Source organism: Seriola dumerili, unplaced genomic scaffold (assembly GCF_002260705.1).
Source record: "Seriola dumerili isolate Sdu_G_001 unplaced genomic scaffold, Sdu_1.0 BDQW01000478.1, whole genome shotgun sequence".
NCBI classification, from domain to species: domain Eukaryota; kingdom Metazoa; phylum Chordata; class Actinopteri; order Carangiformes; family Carangidae; genus Seriola; species Seriola dumerili.
In genome coordinates this window covers 562,516-578,911 of record NW_019174733.1, presented here as the reverse complement: position 1 = coordinate 578,911, position 16,396 = coordinate 562,516, and the positions used below count along the sequence as shown (strand labels likewise).

Genomic DNA, 16,396 nt, shown 5'->3' with positions numbered 1-16,396 from the left:
CTGAGGGAGCAATGGAGAGGAGAGGGAGGAGAGACATGAGAAAACAGAGAAAGACAGGAGTCACCGAGGACAGAGGTTTGTACAGTGTCTGACAGTGAGCCACACCAAGCTGACGAGCTGAGGTGTAAAGACACGTCTGTTCTGTGGAGGTCGATCAGTGAGGGAGTTCTGATTGGGGTGATGTGATGCGAGAGAGGCAGGTTATCTATCAGTCGCTCTAACGCCGCTGCATATCTATCTGTTCTGTCAATCTCAGCCTCCACAGCTCACCTCACTGACGCCCTCCTGTCTTCATTCTTTCTTTTCTCTCTCTGTGAAGGCCATACATCATTCATTCAAATTTTTCCATTTGTGTGTACTTTGCTCACCTTTGATATATTGCTGGACCTGCTTGCTGAATGACCCAGAGGCTTCTCATTCTGCAATAGAGGAAACAAAAGAAAACTCCAGTGAGTGAAAACACATTCAAACACAGGAAAGAAATGCTGTAAATCTACATATGATTCCTGCACACTGAGAGCTGGCATGTGCCCCATAATTACTATCTGCATCACATTTTATTTGTAATGAATGGTTATGTATAATGAGTAGCTGTTTGACATTAACATGTAATTCACATTTGACCAACTGAAACAGAGCCGACATGTAAAATCCACATGTGTAACACCGACCACGTGGATTCATCCTCTGGGTACCATGAATGTCTGCACCAAATTTCATGTCAGTCCATCCTGTTATTTGAGATATTTCGGTCCGGACCCAAGTGCTGGACTGACTGAACAACAGGCGGACACTGCCATCCCAAGAGCCATGACAGTAGCATGGCTAAAAATGAGAATGGACGCAGATATTAATGCAAAGTTTTTAAGGTGTAGATATGGAATGAAGAAAATCTTGTTATACAGCAGGAGTAGGTAGGACTGATTCATGGTTTGTCTTTGTCTAATGAGCACAGCAAAGCTACATTTCTCAACAGCTCAGGGACCAGTGATCCTGAGCTGTTTGGCATCTTAAATTGATGAATCAAGGTCTTCTGGCGCAAGACGAAAGGAGGACAAGTAGATTACATAATGCATCCGTCCAAACTCAAAAAAATAAAATGGTGTCACAATATTTGTATCACTATCCAGGGAGCGAAACAGGGCAACACTTCCAGCACTCAGCACAGTCGAGTTCTGTATTGAGGCTGTGATGATGCTCAATTCCCACTCAGGGTTCTCGGCTTGCATCAGAGACTCACAAACACTCACTGGCTTGTTGTGCTGCAACCAATGCTGGTATTAACGCCTTGCGTGGTTCCTTAATGAGTAATCAATCATAGTTACATAATGCTGAGTTCACACTGGTTCTGACAGGGCTGTGGAGCTTTGGACATAAACAAATCTTTGCAAAGGGAAATAAGCTCAGCGGGGAGAGAAAGCATGGACGGATTAAACCGTTAGGGGGCCACAAATTCACTGCTGGGGCATCTACTGACCCCCACCTCCTCGTCCTGCACACAGTGGACCACACAGCTTTATTGTATGCCCAGAGAGCCAGAAAAAACAGTACTCTATGCTGGAATAAACATACCTGATCCAATATTTCACATACATCCGTTTGTGATCGTTTCATTACAATCTGATTTATGTCAGAATATTATCCATGTGATCACAAGAGACAACTACTTAAGCTGATACTGTTACAGAACAATGCATTACTCTCCTTATCAAGTATTTTTCAGTCCTTTAAGCTTAATTCTCTTAAGTGAAGGAGTCTGCCAGAGAAGTAAGAATATTTCAAGTATATTTTCTTCACCGAAGGGATTACAATTCATCCTGAGGGGAATATCAACGTCTGCACCAAAATTTTATGACAGTCCATCCAATAGTTGTTGAGAGATTTCAGTAGTTGGAAATTCAGTCATGCAGAGGAGGACACCGACGAGGGACACAAGTGGACTCAAATACTCTCTCTCTCTCTCTCTCTGTCTCTGTCTCATTCTCTCTCTCTCACACACACACACACACAATTCATCCTGAGGGGAATATCAACGTCTGCACCAAAATTTTATGACAGTCCATCCAATAGTTGTTGAGAGATTTCAGTAGTTGGAAATTCAGTCATGCAGAGGAGGACACCGACGAGGGACACAAGTGGACTCAAATACTCTCTCTCTCTCTCTCTCTGTCTCTGTCTCATTCTCTCTCTCTCACACACACACACACACACACAAAGATTTGTTTGCATGGAAATCTCGACCCTGACAACTTCCCTTATGTTTTTAAGAAGCAGCATCTGAAGTGCCATCCTTGTCTAAAGAGGACACGCACGCACACACAACCTCACGCACTCACACACACAACCACACGCACACACCACAAAGAGACCACTTGACATGCTACCAATACTTAATTACTTCAGCACTTCACTTGTGTCCTAGCTGTGACTTGTTGCCATGGTGATAAAGGACTACTGTATGTGCCGAGTCTCCATCACTCTCTGTTTCTCCTCACTTCCTCCCATCTTAAACCTTCTTTTCCTCCCATCTCACTTAACGCCCAAGGACATAAAAAACACAAGACACACACGCTGGGTTTTGGTCCCAGCCACGCAGATGAGACGACAACTTACGATTTCTGAGATCCAACTCTGTAATGATACAAAATATTTTTTATCTGTGGTGTTATAATGCATCTCTTAGGTCTCACAGTCACAGAGGAAAAGCTAAAAGTTCCCATTATCTGATGAGGTGAAGCGCTGACAGTTCCAGCCATAATCTCTGATCTCAATCTGTATTTATGTTATGTTTTAATCTGCCAACCTCTTATAAAATGCCCGCCCTGGCCGAAGCCTTAGATTCAAGGAATGTGGACAGGAAAAAAAACAACAACAAAAAAAAACACATTGAAGTTTGTATGTTGTCACCAGAGCTTTTGCAGACGGCAAAGAGAGGCGAGAGCTGTGCTTCTTACTACACTGGTGGATTCATAACAAAGCACATCTCCATGTCATTACCTCTTCAGTGTCCTCAATATAATGTCACAAAATGGTAAATGCAGCTCTCAGTGGGTGCAATTTGTACAGCAAATCAATTGTCAGATTGTCAGAGAAGATGAAAAGTTAGTTTTTACAGGAGATGACAGCACAGGGGAAAACAGACACAGCAAAAGAACAGAGAAAATTGATGATCCTTGCCCTTAATCCCTCCTTGATGGAGTAACAAGCAGATATGCCCAGACTGAAGTTTTCTGGTGAATAACAAGGCCATAAATAGGGTGATGACTTTTATAGACAGCAGTGATGAGAGCAGAGAGGCTGAAGACAGATGACAGGAGATGAGAGAGGAAATAGATCAACACCATTTCCAATGTGTTCTCGCTTCTCATTCTAACTATATTTTTCACTCCCAAACTGTGTTAGCTACAGTACAAGGTCTGGGAGTCACCTTCCCTGCCACCATGACTGTAGACTATAAAGGGTCTTATTCTCTGGGCTCATGCATAATTCTGATAAAGAAAGGCTCAGGTTTCATACTCTGCTGTGTCTGTCTCTCTCCACATCCTCTGAGGGTCTGTTAGCAGCCCAAGCCTTTGATAACACAACTTTCACACTGGACTCTGAAGAATCAAGCTGGTAAAAAAAAAAAAAAAAAAAAATGAAGCTTCGGAGAGTATGACAGAGGAGGACAGGTCATATTCAGAGGCATCGCTGTGTCCTTCAGGGCTCTGTTCTCTGCCCACAGGGAGCAGGACTCAGTTCAATTTTATGCAAGAATCTCAAAAGATAAAACCTTTGTGAATTTAACTCTGTCTCTTTGAAATGTGTCTATTCCTCACAAAGTTTCTGTCTTTGACACAACTTTTTCAGTATTGGAGTTGAATCCGCCACCTGTGCCATCTTTGATGCAGATGTCACAGATTGGTCTGCAGACTGTATGAGGGGACGCACAGGCTCGAGCTGAAACAATTCAGCCAATTTGAATCAATTAAGAAAACCAACTGGCAACAATTTTTATAATCAGTTAACTGTTTACCAAATATTTGCATGTTCCAGCTTCTTAAATGCGAGGATCTGGTGTTTTTCTCTGTTTAATATCTCTGTCTCTAAAATTTACATCTTTTCATTCCATTAAACTGCTGGAATGAAATCGTCTTTGTCCGACCAAAGATATCTTATCGCAAAGATATCAGTCCACTATCATAAATGATGAAGATAAGAGTCAAATTCTCACATTGAAGAAACTGAACCAGAAAAATGTTGGCATTTTTGCTTGAAAAATGACAACACATTCATTTTCCATCAATCACTTAACTGATTGATCGACTAATCGCTGCAGCTCTTATATTATTTATGTGATTATACCAACAAACAATAAATTTAATCACATTTTTTTTTTTTTCCCAATCAAATACTGTTTCAGGACTCATTGTGAAAAGATCCATAAAGCAGCTAAAAGTAAATGTCCCTTATTTTGTCTAAAAATTCTATATTAGTGAAGTGGATCTTGTTACCAGATGCTTCCTCCTGGTTTCTGCACCATTTCACACCAGCGTCATGCCAGAGGCAGAGCATAAAGATAGGTTTTGTATTTGAGGTCAACAGCTTCTCATAATACAGACCCGAGACTTTCCGTCAGAGAGGCTGCTTACAGCACCATCTGCGCCCGCCTGTACCAACAACAGTCTCTGTCCCAGCACAGACATGAAATGGGATTTCACACGAGAGGTCAGGGTCACAAATGAGAGCTGCTTGTCAAGCTTGTAACCCTTCACCTGTTTTTTTTTCTTTTATGTTATGAGAGATTGAGAAAGTTATGACAGAAGAGCTACGGTGCAGGCCGGTCTGAAGTGTAATGTGAATTGGACGAAGGTAAATCTACCTTCCCAGTATTCTTATTATCACCGTCTTGTGCATTCTGTATGCATATACACTTTAAAGATGTTTTTGTGCTTACATCGGAAATGTTTTTACCGTGTCTATTTTCTGAAACAGACTGCATCCATTTTAAATTATCTTCACTTCCCGGAGTATCTTTCAACAGCCCTCAGAGAACTTGCCTGGACTCGCTGCATCTGCTCTCCAGTGGAGAGAGTGTTAGTGTTTGTGACACTCGTAGAAATAGTAACAGTGCAAAAATTTGTTTTTCCAGCTATGAATGAGCAACACTAGTCCTCCTCAGTAGCAGTAAGTCATTTAAGCTGCAGTGCATTACAGTCTGTTACGGCTTCCATCAGTGGAAAAATATCTACCATCAGGCTTCATCAATGGCAACAACATGAAGAGGCCAACATTTCTGTTGCCTGGGATAGGAATCACTTAAAAATGCATCATAAATATAAACATGAAACACTGCAACGTGCTTCAAGCTTGGAGGAGAACGCAAGAACCTCCGTCAAGTCACTGCAGTGACATAATTAACTAACACCTTCATCTACCTCCAGCTCCACAAGCTACTATAATAACACACAGCCATGCTTCCAGAGGTTAATGGAATCACACAGAGTTAGAAAACAGCTTTTGGACTGATGATTGACAGGATATGTGAAAGCATCTTCATTCAGGATTCAGTTTGAAACAGCAAAACTTAATTCTGAGTGATAAAGAGCAACAAACACCATGGGAAGATGGCCTCAATCCAACACAAACTATTATTCAAAATTGGCACCTATATACAGTAAATATACATGTCTACTGAGCTAAAACATATTTAGGGTCACATATTTCACATATTCTGTTCCTACAAGCAGAAGCTCTTTGCTCCGTGTCGCGAACACTGTGAGGGAGTTGTTTTATGTGGCAGTTACTCTGTTGAAAAAGGGCCAAATAATACACTCTAACATCTCCTGCTACAAATTGCTGATGTCGTAACAAGACAAGGAGGGAGTGACCAACAGATTATAGGAACAAGACAAGGGAAAACACATAAAGCAAGAGATAGAGAAGCCAAATGAATGATAGCTATCAGACAGTGGTAATGAGGTGACTGTCGAAAGAATGAAATCAGTGAAATTAATGGACAGAGGTTTGTGCGTTTGTGTGTCTGTATGAGGGGTTTACTGGAAATGACTTTTCATATCTCTCTTTTCCTCTCTTGTTTTTTTCTCTGTAAATGTGTTATATTAAAGTGACCTCTGCAAGCTGCTGAACTCTTCCGGCCAAGAGGAGCGGTTTAATTTCCCCACTCATTACAGTTTGATGTCCAGCAGCTTCTCTACACCTTTTAAAGCATCAACAAACATGAGGGCTGGTTGTTGTATTCATCCTTTCCTTATGCATAATATGTTTAAGTTTTACAACCCACTGTTGTGCCCACTGAATACAAACAAAGCATTCAGGGAATTCTAATAGTATGAAAAGTTGCATGAATAGAAACATGTAAAATATAGTATGTATTGATTAGACTCCTGGACATAATCCTGAAACAATGCACGGCAGAGTATACTCTATTCATAACAAAACTGAAACCTAAAAAATACTTTCTCCTACCTTCAGTTCAACTGTGTGAAGCATCCTTGAAAACTTCATCTTAAGAGTCTAATTATGAAAATTGTCCAGTGTTTTTAAACAAACATCTTCAAAAGGGTAAATGGGTGTTCAAGGTTTAAAAAGAAATAAAGTATAGTAATTTAAGTATACTGAATACTATGTTAATGTTGAATTTGTTATTATTTAATATTCATACTGTGCATGTACATGCAACACCAAGAGCATCGAAGCATGCAAGGCTGAGACCATGACTGTGTTGTTAAAACCACTGAACACCAGCACACATGATTAGTCTTTTCAGAAGTGTGTGGGTGTGTGAACACCGTCTCCTCACTTTGCTTTTAGCTCTGCTGCACCTGCCAGAGTGGGACCAATTAGACCTGTGTCATTCTTACTGGTGCACGGAGTCCGGTGAGCTCATGTAATTCCCAGCATTAGCTCTGCCCACCTTCAACCTGAGCGAGGTCTAATCACCCAGGACAAGTGAAACCCCCTGTGCAGGTGCACAGAGCCTTTGAGTCATTTGTGTGGTGAGAGAACTGGAAAGTTGTATTTCTAAGATTATTTGTTGGACATCAATAAACCTAACTAACCTTTCGGAAAATCCTATCCCCTGAGGGATGTGTGCATCTTGAAATTGGAGAGTAGATGGAGGCAGAGTCAACATTGTGTCGGGTCCACTTGGCATGAAACCATCAAATGGCTTTACATTGCACGCCAGATTTCACTTTCAGACAGCTTGCAGCGTTTTACGTGGTCTGGTGTCAGTGAAACATATGCATGGATGCACTCAACTCACGCACTCGTGCATCTGACATTCAAGTCTACAAAGTCACTGTTAAATCAGCACCAGGACAATAACGGTTATGGAAATGACTTCCTGCGGAAGCAACAGCACACTAAGAAGACAACCATCACCACATTAAAAGATTATTTTCTTTGAAATTTTTGCCAATAAAGACAGCAGTAATATAGACAGGAAACATGGGGAGACAGAGACAGAGGGGTATGACATGCAACAAAGTTCCCTTGGAGTTGAACACTGGACGTTGCAGTTATGTGGTCTGTGCCTAATCTAACTAAGGCACCAACAACCATAACCACTTTGTTTTTGGTTAAACAACCATTAAGTTAAAGACAAACAGACATTAAAGTGACAGGTGAAGGAGTGAAGCTTGTGAATCTCCAGGGATGACAACAGAAACAGAGGGTTTAGCCTGTGGCAGACGGCACAGGGAGGTGTTTACATCTGAATAGCTTTCCCTGAAGTAAATGGCATAAGCATACCATGATCTGCTTAGGGCTGATCTTTCTGCCAAATACAGATCGAAAAATGAGGCCACTGTTGGTTTTTTTATTTGTTTTTTTTAATGAACAAGTTGCTGCAGACAAGCTGACACAAGATCTCCTTCCCAGACAAGAGATAACTTAGATTCCTCTGCATACAGCCTCAACTCCTAAGAGATATCTCTCTCAAATCATGCATATCAAGTAACAGCAATGTCAAGTAGGCCATTATAAACACACTTCTTGATTTGAAACAACAGGGCTGGCATGCACAAACATGCAGACAGAGAAAAGATTCTTGAGAATCAAAAAGATATTTGCGTAAACACTGCATTGACTAGCTCCTCCCTCCTCAGAGGTCACAGTCACACATCCGTTCAGCAAAAGCAATATCAAACACCCCCGACAAAGAGTCCCATCAGGAAAGGAAGCTGGCCTTTATGTGGTTTCCTGTCCCTGTCAGCATCCAGTGGCCACTTAAGGAGGAAATGCAGGCTGAGTCTGAGTGGGCAGCTGGGCAGGAGAACAGAACCAGATGAGAAATCTCAACTATGCACAGCAAGAACAATCAGTGGAGAGCTGGGCTGACCACAGACATCTAACCAGACCTAGGATAACTGCGTCTGGGGGGAAAAGGGGATAGACAGTATCCTAGACAGGCAGGTCATGCACTTAAAAAAAGCGCCAAAAACAACAAAAAAACTGTAGCAAACCACCTATTTGAGATTCCTACAAAGCAGTTTTACATTTGTCTAATGTGTGTCTTATTTGAGGGTATAGTTGTGCGTTTACACAAGAGGCATTAGCTAAGCAAAACTCTCAGCCTGCAGCAACTGTGTGTGTGTGTGTGTGTGCTCTATTAAATAACATCAAACTGAGGTAGCATGTGAAACACAGGAAGAGAAGCAGGAAACGGCACCAGACTCTGGTTTCACACACACTTTTACATTTGACTGTGTGCGAACAAACATATCTGTCTGTGACCCTCATCAGCAGGATGTGAGACTGAAGTGTGTCCCCCCCCCCATCTTTTGCTGCCTCCTCGTCCTCCTCCTCCTGTTGCTCTGTCTGTGCCTCATATCTCTCCATCTTGGACATAATCACATCAGTATGTCCAAACAGGATATGGTAGAGGAGGGATAGTGACCATCACATTCAGTGCAGGTCTATGTGCATGGTTCTGGCTGTGTGTCTGAACAAGGCTATACGGCTATATTATAGATGCAATAGCAGAATCTAATCCAACACCAATGAGACGCATACCGAGGAGCAGATCTGACAAAGACAGTACCAGAAGTAAGTCCTTGAGGACAAAAAGTGAAATAAAAGGAAAAGTGAAATATGACAGAGAATACCAGCACAAGGTGACTGCTACAAAGAGAGTGGGAGATCCGAAGACATGATGAAATACTTTTGTGACTGTGCAGTAAAGCTGAATTTCCTCATTAGCTGCACTTCGGGTCGTGCTCTTCCGCATGACATAAGTCATTATTTATGACTTGTGTGAAAAAGTCAAGCTACAGATAATTAGTTCAGTGCAGCGCCTCCTAATTAGCTGCGTCATTAGTGTGTGAACCCTCAGTCCCCTTGTGATATAATCCTTCAATCACAGGCTCACAGAAACAAAGAAATGCTTGCAGAAACTATAAGGTCACCTCAGCAAAGAAAAGGGAGGGAAAAACTGACAAATATTCATATTAAAGGACTGATACAAAACATCAATTCAGATAAACTTCAGATAGGAAGGAACTCGCAGACAAGAGTCTGTTAACAGCTTGAGGCCCGAGCCCACCAAATAGCTTCTTTATAGCTAGCAGCACTTAGCAGCTGCTTAGATAGGCATTTGCTCTGGCACCATTTGGGAATGTGGAAACCATATCTGAAGTGTAGGAACATTTGAAACAAGTTTCTCTCTTAAGGAAAAAAAAATAACAATAAATTCAGCATCCAGGGCTCTGAATACTAACTGCATAAGCGCTCAGTTCTGTCGAATGTTAAAACCACGCTGTGAGGCCCTTTCAGAGGAAAACACACAGCAGAAAGAGAGAAGAAAGCTGACAACGGATGTGCTCTGTGGCCTCGTTGCAAAATACCCAACTCATGAGTGCAGCCATCATCAGATACGCTCTGCCTTGCTGTCCTCTCCTGTCCAGGCCGTCTCGTTTTGTCTTTCTTCCCTCCTCTTCCTCATTTCTCCCTCCCTCCATCCCCTCCTCCTCCCCCCTTTACAACAGGTTTTAAGCTCTGCCATGACATGTGACTGCATTAATCCTCCCCCCCCAACTGCAGATTTGACACAAGCCTCTGTGATTCGGTGCGTCAGTCGATGATGTGATATTCTAAGCTGCAGACCGAGGGGGGAGATATATATTATAGATATACATATGTATCTATCACCCTGCCACTGAGACATTGTGTGTTTGGAGTTTCTGTGTGCATCCATTAGTAAAACAATCACACACCTCAGAGAAGACCAGCAGCTCTCTGCAGGAGCTGCTGCCTCTCCTTGCACGTTCACATCAAAAGGTACAGTTAGAGAGCAAAGATAAAACAGAAAAAAATCAACATGGTATAGCAGAGGGGTGACTGAATTCATGTGAACTTAATCTCACCAGATATGTTGTTTCATAATCTCTTACTCGAGCAATCTATAACCAAACACTGCGATAACACACAAACAGCCTGAAGATAAGTAAAACAATGGTTAATTAAAAAGGGAAACAACTTCTTCGTGTACACTGAAGTCGACTCAGGATAACAATGTTCATGGGAAGTTCAAGTTCATGTTTGCTGTACACCCCCACTCACCCTGAACAAAGGGCAGAAGAGAAAGTGGGTCAACCCTTCACACTGAAGAGTTGGCAGATGCTCCTCTGAACCGCAAAAACAAATATGCACAGTAACATCATGCATGCACACGTAGATACAAAAGATGAGCAAAACAAACATCAATGTACACACACACACACACACACACACACACACACACATATAACCTCAGACATCACTTTGATGGTGCCACTTCTGCTTGACAGGATGTACACATATCTGACTCTCCATTTATCCCATCCTCTCTCTCATACACACAAACAGACAAGACCACACATTCCTTGCAACTCTTTTATCTCTCGGCTACTGCAGCAGAAGCGCTCTGCCATCACCACGGAGACAGAAGGCCTCACCATAACAACCACTCAGTGGGAACTACGATGAGCCCCCTTTCCCTTTATTGTCATTGTCTTTTCTTTGCACAGGCCTTATATACGATCAGCTGTGCATGTAGATATGGTGTAAGGCTGCGTTTGTTTTTAACAGGTTGTAGATCATACACCTCTGAGTGGAAACTGTGATGTTGAAAATGACCACGACAACAATAGCACCAACAGCATCAACAAAAACAACACAAGAGACAAACATCCACAACAGGAACACCATCAAGAACAAGAATCTGTACCTGAATCTTCATTTTCCAGCAGGAATTCATGTCTGGATCCTGAAGCCACCTCACCTCTTTTTCACACACACACACACAATCACACACACATACACCCACACACACCCTCACGCAGACAATGGTTCCTCAGGGAGGTTACATGCCCCCTCTGTAAATCCTCGATGTGAGCCGAGACAGGGAGAGAGAGAGAGAGAGAGAGAGCGAGCGAGCCAAGCCTCTGCAAATACGGAAGCAGAGCCGAGGCAGCCGTCACCGTGGCGACTGCAGCTACGGCAGCACAGCGCAGAAACAAAGACAGACAGAGGAAAAGATAGGGAGAGAGATGGCAGAGGGAGGGAGAACAAGCGGCTGCCCTACATTTTCCTCACACACACACACATACAAACACAGAGCTGCTGCTGCTTGTCCAGGCTTGCTCCCTCTCAGCTGCACATACACACACAAACACACACAAATACACACACAGAGTCAATCCAGTACTGTAATCCCATTGGCCAAGCAACCACTTCCTCCAGCTGATCTTGATGAGAGGTGGGGGAGGGGCAAACTGTTGTTGAATCATTCATGAGAAGGAGGTGATGTCCTCCTTTAAATAGACTCCCTCTGCTCTGCACACTAAGCTTAACCTTAAAGTACCTCCTCCCAACCCTACTTAAGCCTGTCCTGCAACTACTACACACACACACACACACACACACACACACACACACACACACACACACACACACACACACACACACACACACACACACTCTGAATCTATGACTGTTTTTGTCAGCAGCCAGCCACCAAACCTCCTATAACCCACTATCATTGTCCACCAATCAGAGGAGCCATTACTGCTGGCTCCACCAATCCTAGGCAGGCACTGAGGGATGTGAGGTGGAGCAGAGGGTAATTTATTACACACATCCTCACAGCTGTATTCAAGGGCAAAACTGCAGCACAATCGTTCCCATTTCGGACAACACTACAGTCCACTAATAAACATACCAATAACACCTTTTAATAAAGCCATGATTCACTAACAAGATGTTTTGTTAAAAAAATAAGGCAATAAAAAGCAGGACACTAACACTAACATTTTGGATGGATAGGAAAGCTGGTTAGAGATAAACAGTTAACCAACATAATGTGTTAATTGAAGCCATGTAAATGCAACTACAACCAGCTAAAAACACTAAAACATGAAAACACCCCCAGCCTGTCACCATCAGACAGTGTATACAGGCATGTGAAGAATCCCTTTAGGCCCATAAGACTCAGCTCTGAGTTACTGTCGAGTTTAAATTCATGCTGTATATAATATTTATTTTACCAAGGGTTACTGTATTAATCTGCCTCAAGTGGTAAATATTGATTAAAAAAAAAAAAACATTGCCAAAGGACGTTTTTTTTAGACTTTGATATGAACGTTATGTTATAAGATATATGTTACATTGGATTATCTGTTATTTGACAGTATAACACCTGATATATAGCCAATTTGTGTTTTGGTCCTTTTTGAAATAAATTCAAATGCTTTCGATGGTCAGTGTTTCTGATCAACAATAATATTAATTTGTGAGCGCTGTGTTTGTAATAATGTGTCTTGTTAATTGATGAGAGACGACGTGTTCTGGGTGTACCTGGGTGCGGTAGTTTTGGGAAAGTTTTACAGTGACAGAGGAGCAATTTGATGAAGCAGTGACACTTACTGTTCTCTGTCTACACACTAAAGACAGATCAGGTTATTCATTGGATAATGAGCTGAGCAGCACTTTACTTTCATTGAAGAACACAGCTTAAACAGCTTTAGCCTCTAAATACAGTCTTACAGAAGGTCTACTGCATGGCTCGTGAACTTTGGCCAGCGAACATAACAAAGAGATTTTCCATTTTAAACACCACAACAACAAAAACAACAACAACAACAACAGCAGCAGCAACAGCAGCAACAGCCTTTACACTATGTTGATCTGACTTTCAGCGGTGGAAAGAAACATTACAGTACATTTACTCATTTACTGACTGTGCTTTACTTCCAGTTTATGCTACTTTACACTTCTACATCATTACCTTTACGACGGAAATATTGTACTACACTATGTTTATTTTAGTCACTAGTTACTTTGCAGATTAAGGTATATTATGTTATTATCTGATCATACAGTCAGTTTGTAAAATTCAATGTAAAATACAATTAAGAGATATGACACATGCTGTCCAGGATTGCTAATCTGTAATAATTACTAAATTGAGGAAACACCCTGAAAAGGGGCATTTTTACTTTTAATCATATTTTGTTGCTAATTCTTCTGTAATGTAAAATTCTGAATGCAGGACATAATGGAAATATATTGATATTGTAGTATTGTTACTTTTTCCTAAAGCTAAATCGTGTAAGTATTTTTTTAAATGTTTTTTTTAATTGAAATATGCTCCAAAACATATCTTACATATGTAATGTGCTGTCAAAAGGCTCCTGTGGCACAGACTCAGAAGTTTTTGAGGAGCCTCGCCCTTCTAACCAATCAGAGAAAGCCAAAATCAGAAACGCGCTTGTGGTCTACTACTGGGCCCAATCCCAATGTGCTATCTCACAGAATCACAGACTTTGAGGCACATACCTGCTAAGTCCATAAGGGTTTAGGACTGTCAAATGATCAGGTGAATCAGGGCTCTGTAGCAGATGTTTTGAACTCTAAATGCACACTTTCTGTACTGTAAGTCTGCATATATGTAGACTTTGCCTGAGGGAATTATCCACAGTTTATAACATTGTGATGTTTAACACGGGGTTACCATGGTTACTAGGGGAAGCCTGGAAGCATAAAAACTGTTAAAAAAAAAAAAACCTGCCAAAAAATGAAAAAAAGACAAAGAAAGTAGAACAAACAAAAATGGAGAGAACTGACCCTAATGTTAACGTTAAAAGAAAAAGGTCACAGGTAAGTAGCTATAAACACATAGCTCACTGCTGAATCTTAGTCAGAACTTAGTTATTTGTCCCATGATGGCATGATGATGAATTCCATATATGCTTTCATCCATCTCATCCAACATCACTATTTTCTTTACTGACAGAGACCAAAGGGAGAGATTAAAAATGTAAAATCAAAAGCCCAACCCACAATAGTATTGAAACAATAGAAATGTTTTGGTCTCGCCAAGGTAAGGTGATATGTCACAAAGGGCTGTCCCGGTTCCTCCTCATACCTTTTTGAGCCGTTGCAGCCTCTCACGCTCAATCACTTACCATGTGACGTCAGTTTATTCTGTGAGGGATCAGGTCTTAGGTCTTAAGGGGGACATTGGGATTGGGCCCTCCTCTCACACCGAGGCTTCAAGCTAGTATTAGCTGCTGGAAGGCATCGCTAAGGCTGACTCACAGGAACAGCAAGCTCCCACTCAACTTGAGGTATCTGCCAATACTGATTTCCAATCTAATTCCCAAAATTTAAAACTTATTAGATAAGTTGGTTGCCAGGCGTAACTTAATGAATGTAACTTAGGTCAAAACACTGAGTTTCGTGATAACACAAAGAAACTGTGGATTGTCTTTGTCTTGCCAATACTGTCTTATCTGTTTAACAAGGTCAGTATCCAGCCGATCCCATCTGTGAATCCCTACCTTACACAAACCTTTTTGCACAAAGTAAAATTCTCCACTGAAACTGTTCTGGTGTTTGATCAAGCCATTTTCTCTTGTGTACTTCAATACTGAATGCAAAGTCCTTACAAGCAAAATGAGAGCCGGTAGTCTTTAAATGAACAGTGTGAAATTGGATCCAGGCAGCAGTTAAATGATGAGGCAACAGCAGGCAACAAAAGAGCTGCTGATTTCTCAAAGTGAGGACTGAGGTGTGTATAACTAGCTCTCGAATGCATTCAGAATGACATGCTTTCTGAAAGGTGAAGATGATGCATCTAAATTACAGCACATCAACATGGCTCAAATCCTGTCACTTCAACAACACGACTCTTTGTACGCTTTAAGACAAACAGATATGATTCAGCCATCAAGCCTCTCCGGGGGAAAGTAGGACAGAGGAGAAAAGATTTTTAAGCCAAGGTGAGAAAAGGCTTTAACTGCAGATGATGCAGGCATAGCTTTCTGGTTGCTAACAGCAGTGTTGGGGAGTAGTGAACTACATGAAATTAAACTGGTAGCTTAACTACATTTTGCAGTAGCCTGCTGGTAGTTCAGCTACAGTCATATGAGCATAGTGATCCAAGTAGCTGAGTTACTTTTTGGCATTTTTGTGTAGTTAACCACTGAAACTACAAACAATTTTTAGGCCATAGAAGGAATGATTTTTTTTATTTGTATTTTATCATTAACTGTAATCGAACCCGCTTTGACAAGCATGAAGGCATGAAGGCATTTCCAGGCAATTAATTCGTCATGCAGTCACCACCACACACTTGACCTTTGTGTCGTGCATGTGTAAAGACCAAGGGCAGGCGTTGCACAGTGCTCACACAGCGACAACGTCAACATGGATAAAGCCTGAGGAAGAATTGCCATGCCCATACTTTAGCAATTACTGTATACAAAACCAAAGCTGATATTTCCAGCACTTTCCCATGAATAGAAGGTATTTTAGGCACTTTCTGCAATAAACTCAATCGAGTGGCATTTTTTTTACTTTTTTCATTATGATTTGTTATAATTTTGTATCACATGTACATAGTCAATTTGATCATTTTTTACAAAGTAGTTCAAACAACTTTTTCTAAGTAGCTTTATTTAACCAAACCAAACATTTCTCCCTAAGGTAGCTTTGCTGCAGTTCAACTTCTTCCAGTGTAGAGTCACACACTGGCTCACAGTCCCTTCACTTCAACAAAACATAATACGCTGGTGATCTTTAAGCACAGCTTGACAGCCTCTCTGCAGGGCTTTCAAATGTAAAGCTGAAGAAAAAGGTAGAGAACAACAGGACTGATTATAGCACCTGTCAGAAAATATCAATCGTAGCTAATATAGAGGGCTGTTGCCTGAGCAGGTTTAAGGCTAGGAAGCTAGACAATACAAAGTCAGAGACCAGAGAGGAGAGGACACAAAATATTGGAGAGTTGGATGGTTAAAGAAAGAAATTTAAGGCAAAATGTGAAAGGATAGAGAGAGAGAGACAGAAAGAGCAAAGAGAGAACTCTGACAGTCTGATTTCTACTGAGGGAGAAACATGTCAGATTTCCCAC

The 16,396-nt window shown here is 41.5% G+C and overlaps 1 protein-coding gene across 3 annotated transcripts in view; it reads right to left on the bottom strand.

Moving 5' to 3' along the window:
• march8 (membrane associated ring-CH-type finger 8) overlaps positions 1–16,396 on the bottom strand; it is an 81,429-nt gene that overhangs the window by 24,803 nt on the left and 40,230 nt on the right. For all 3 annotated transcript variants that reach the window (XM_022763525.1, XM_022763526.1, XM_022763527.1), the window contains exon 3: positions 369–419. In XM_022763525.1, coding sequence (XP_022619246.1) covers positions 369–419 — 51 coding nt within the window. The remainder of the gene's footprint in view (positions 1–368; positions 420–16,396) is intronic.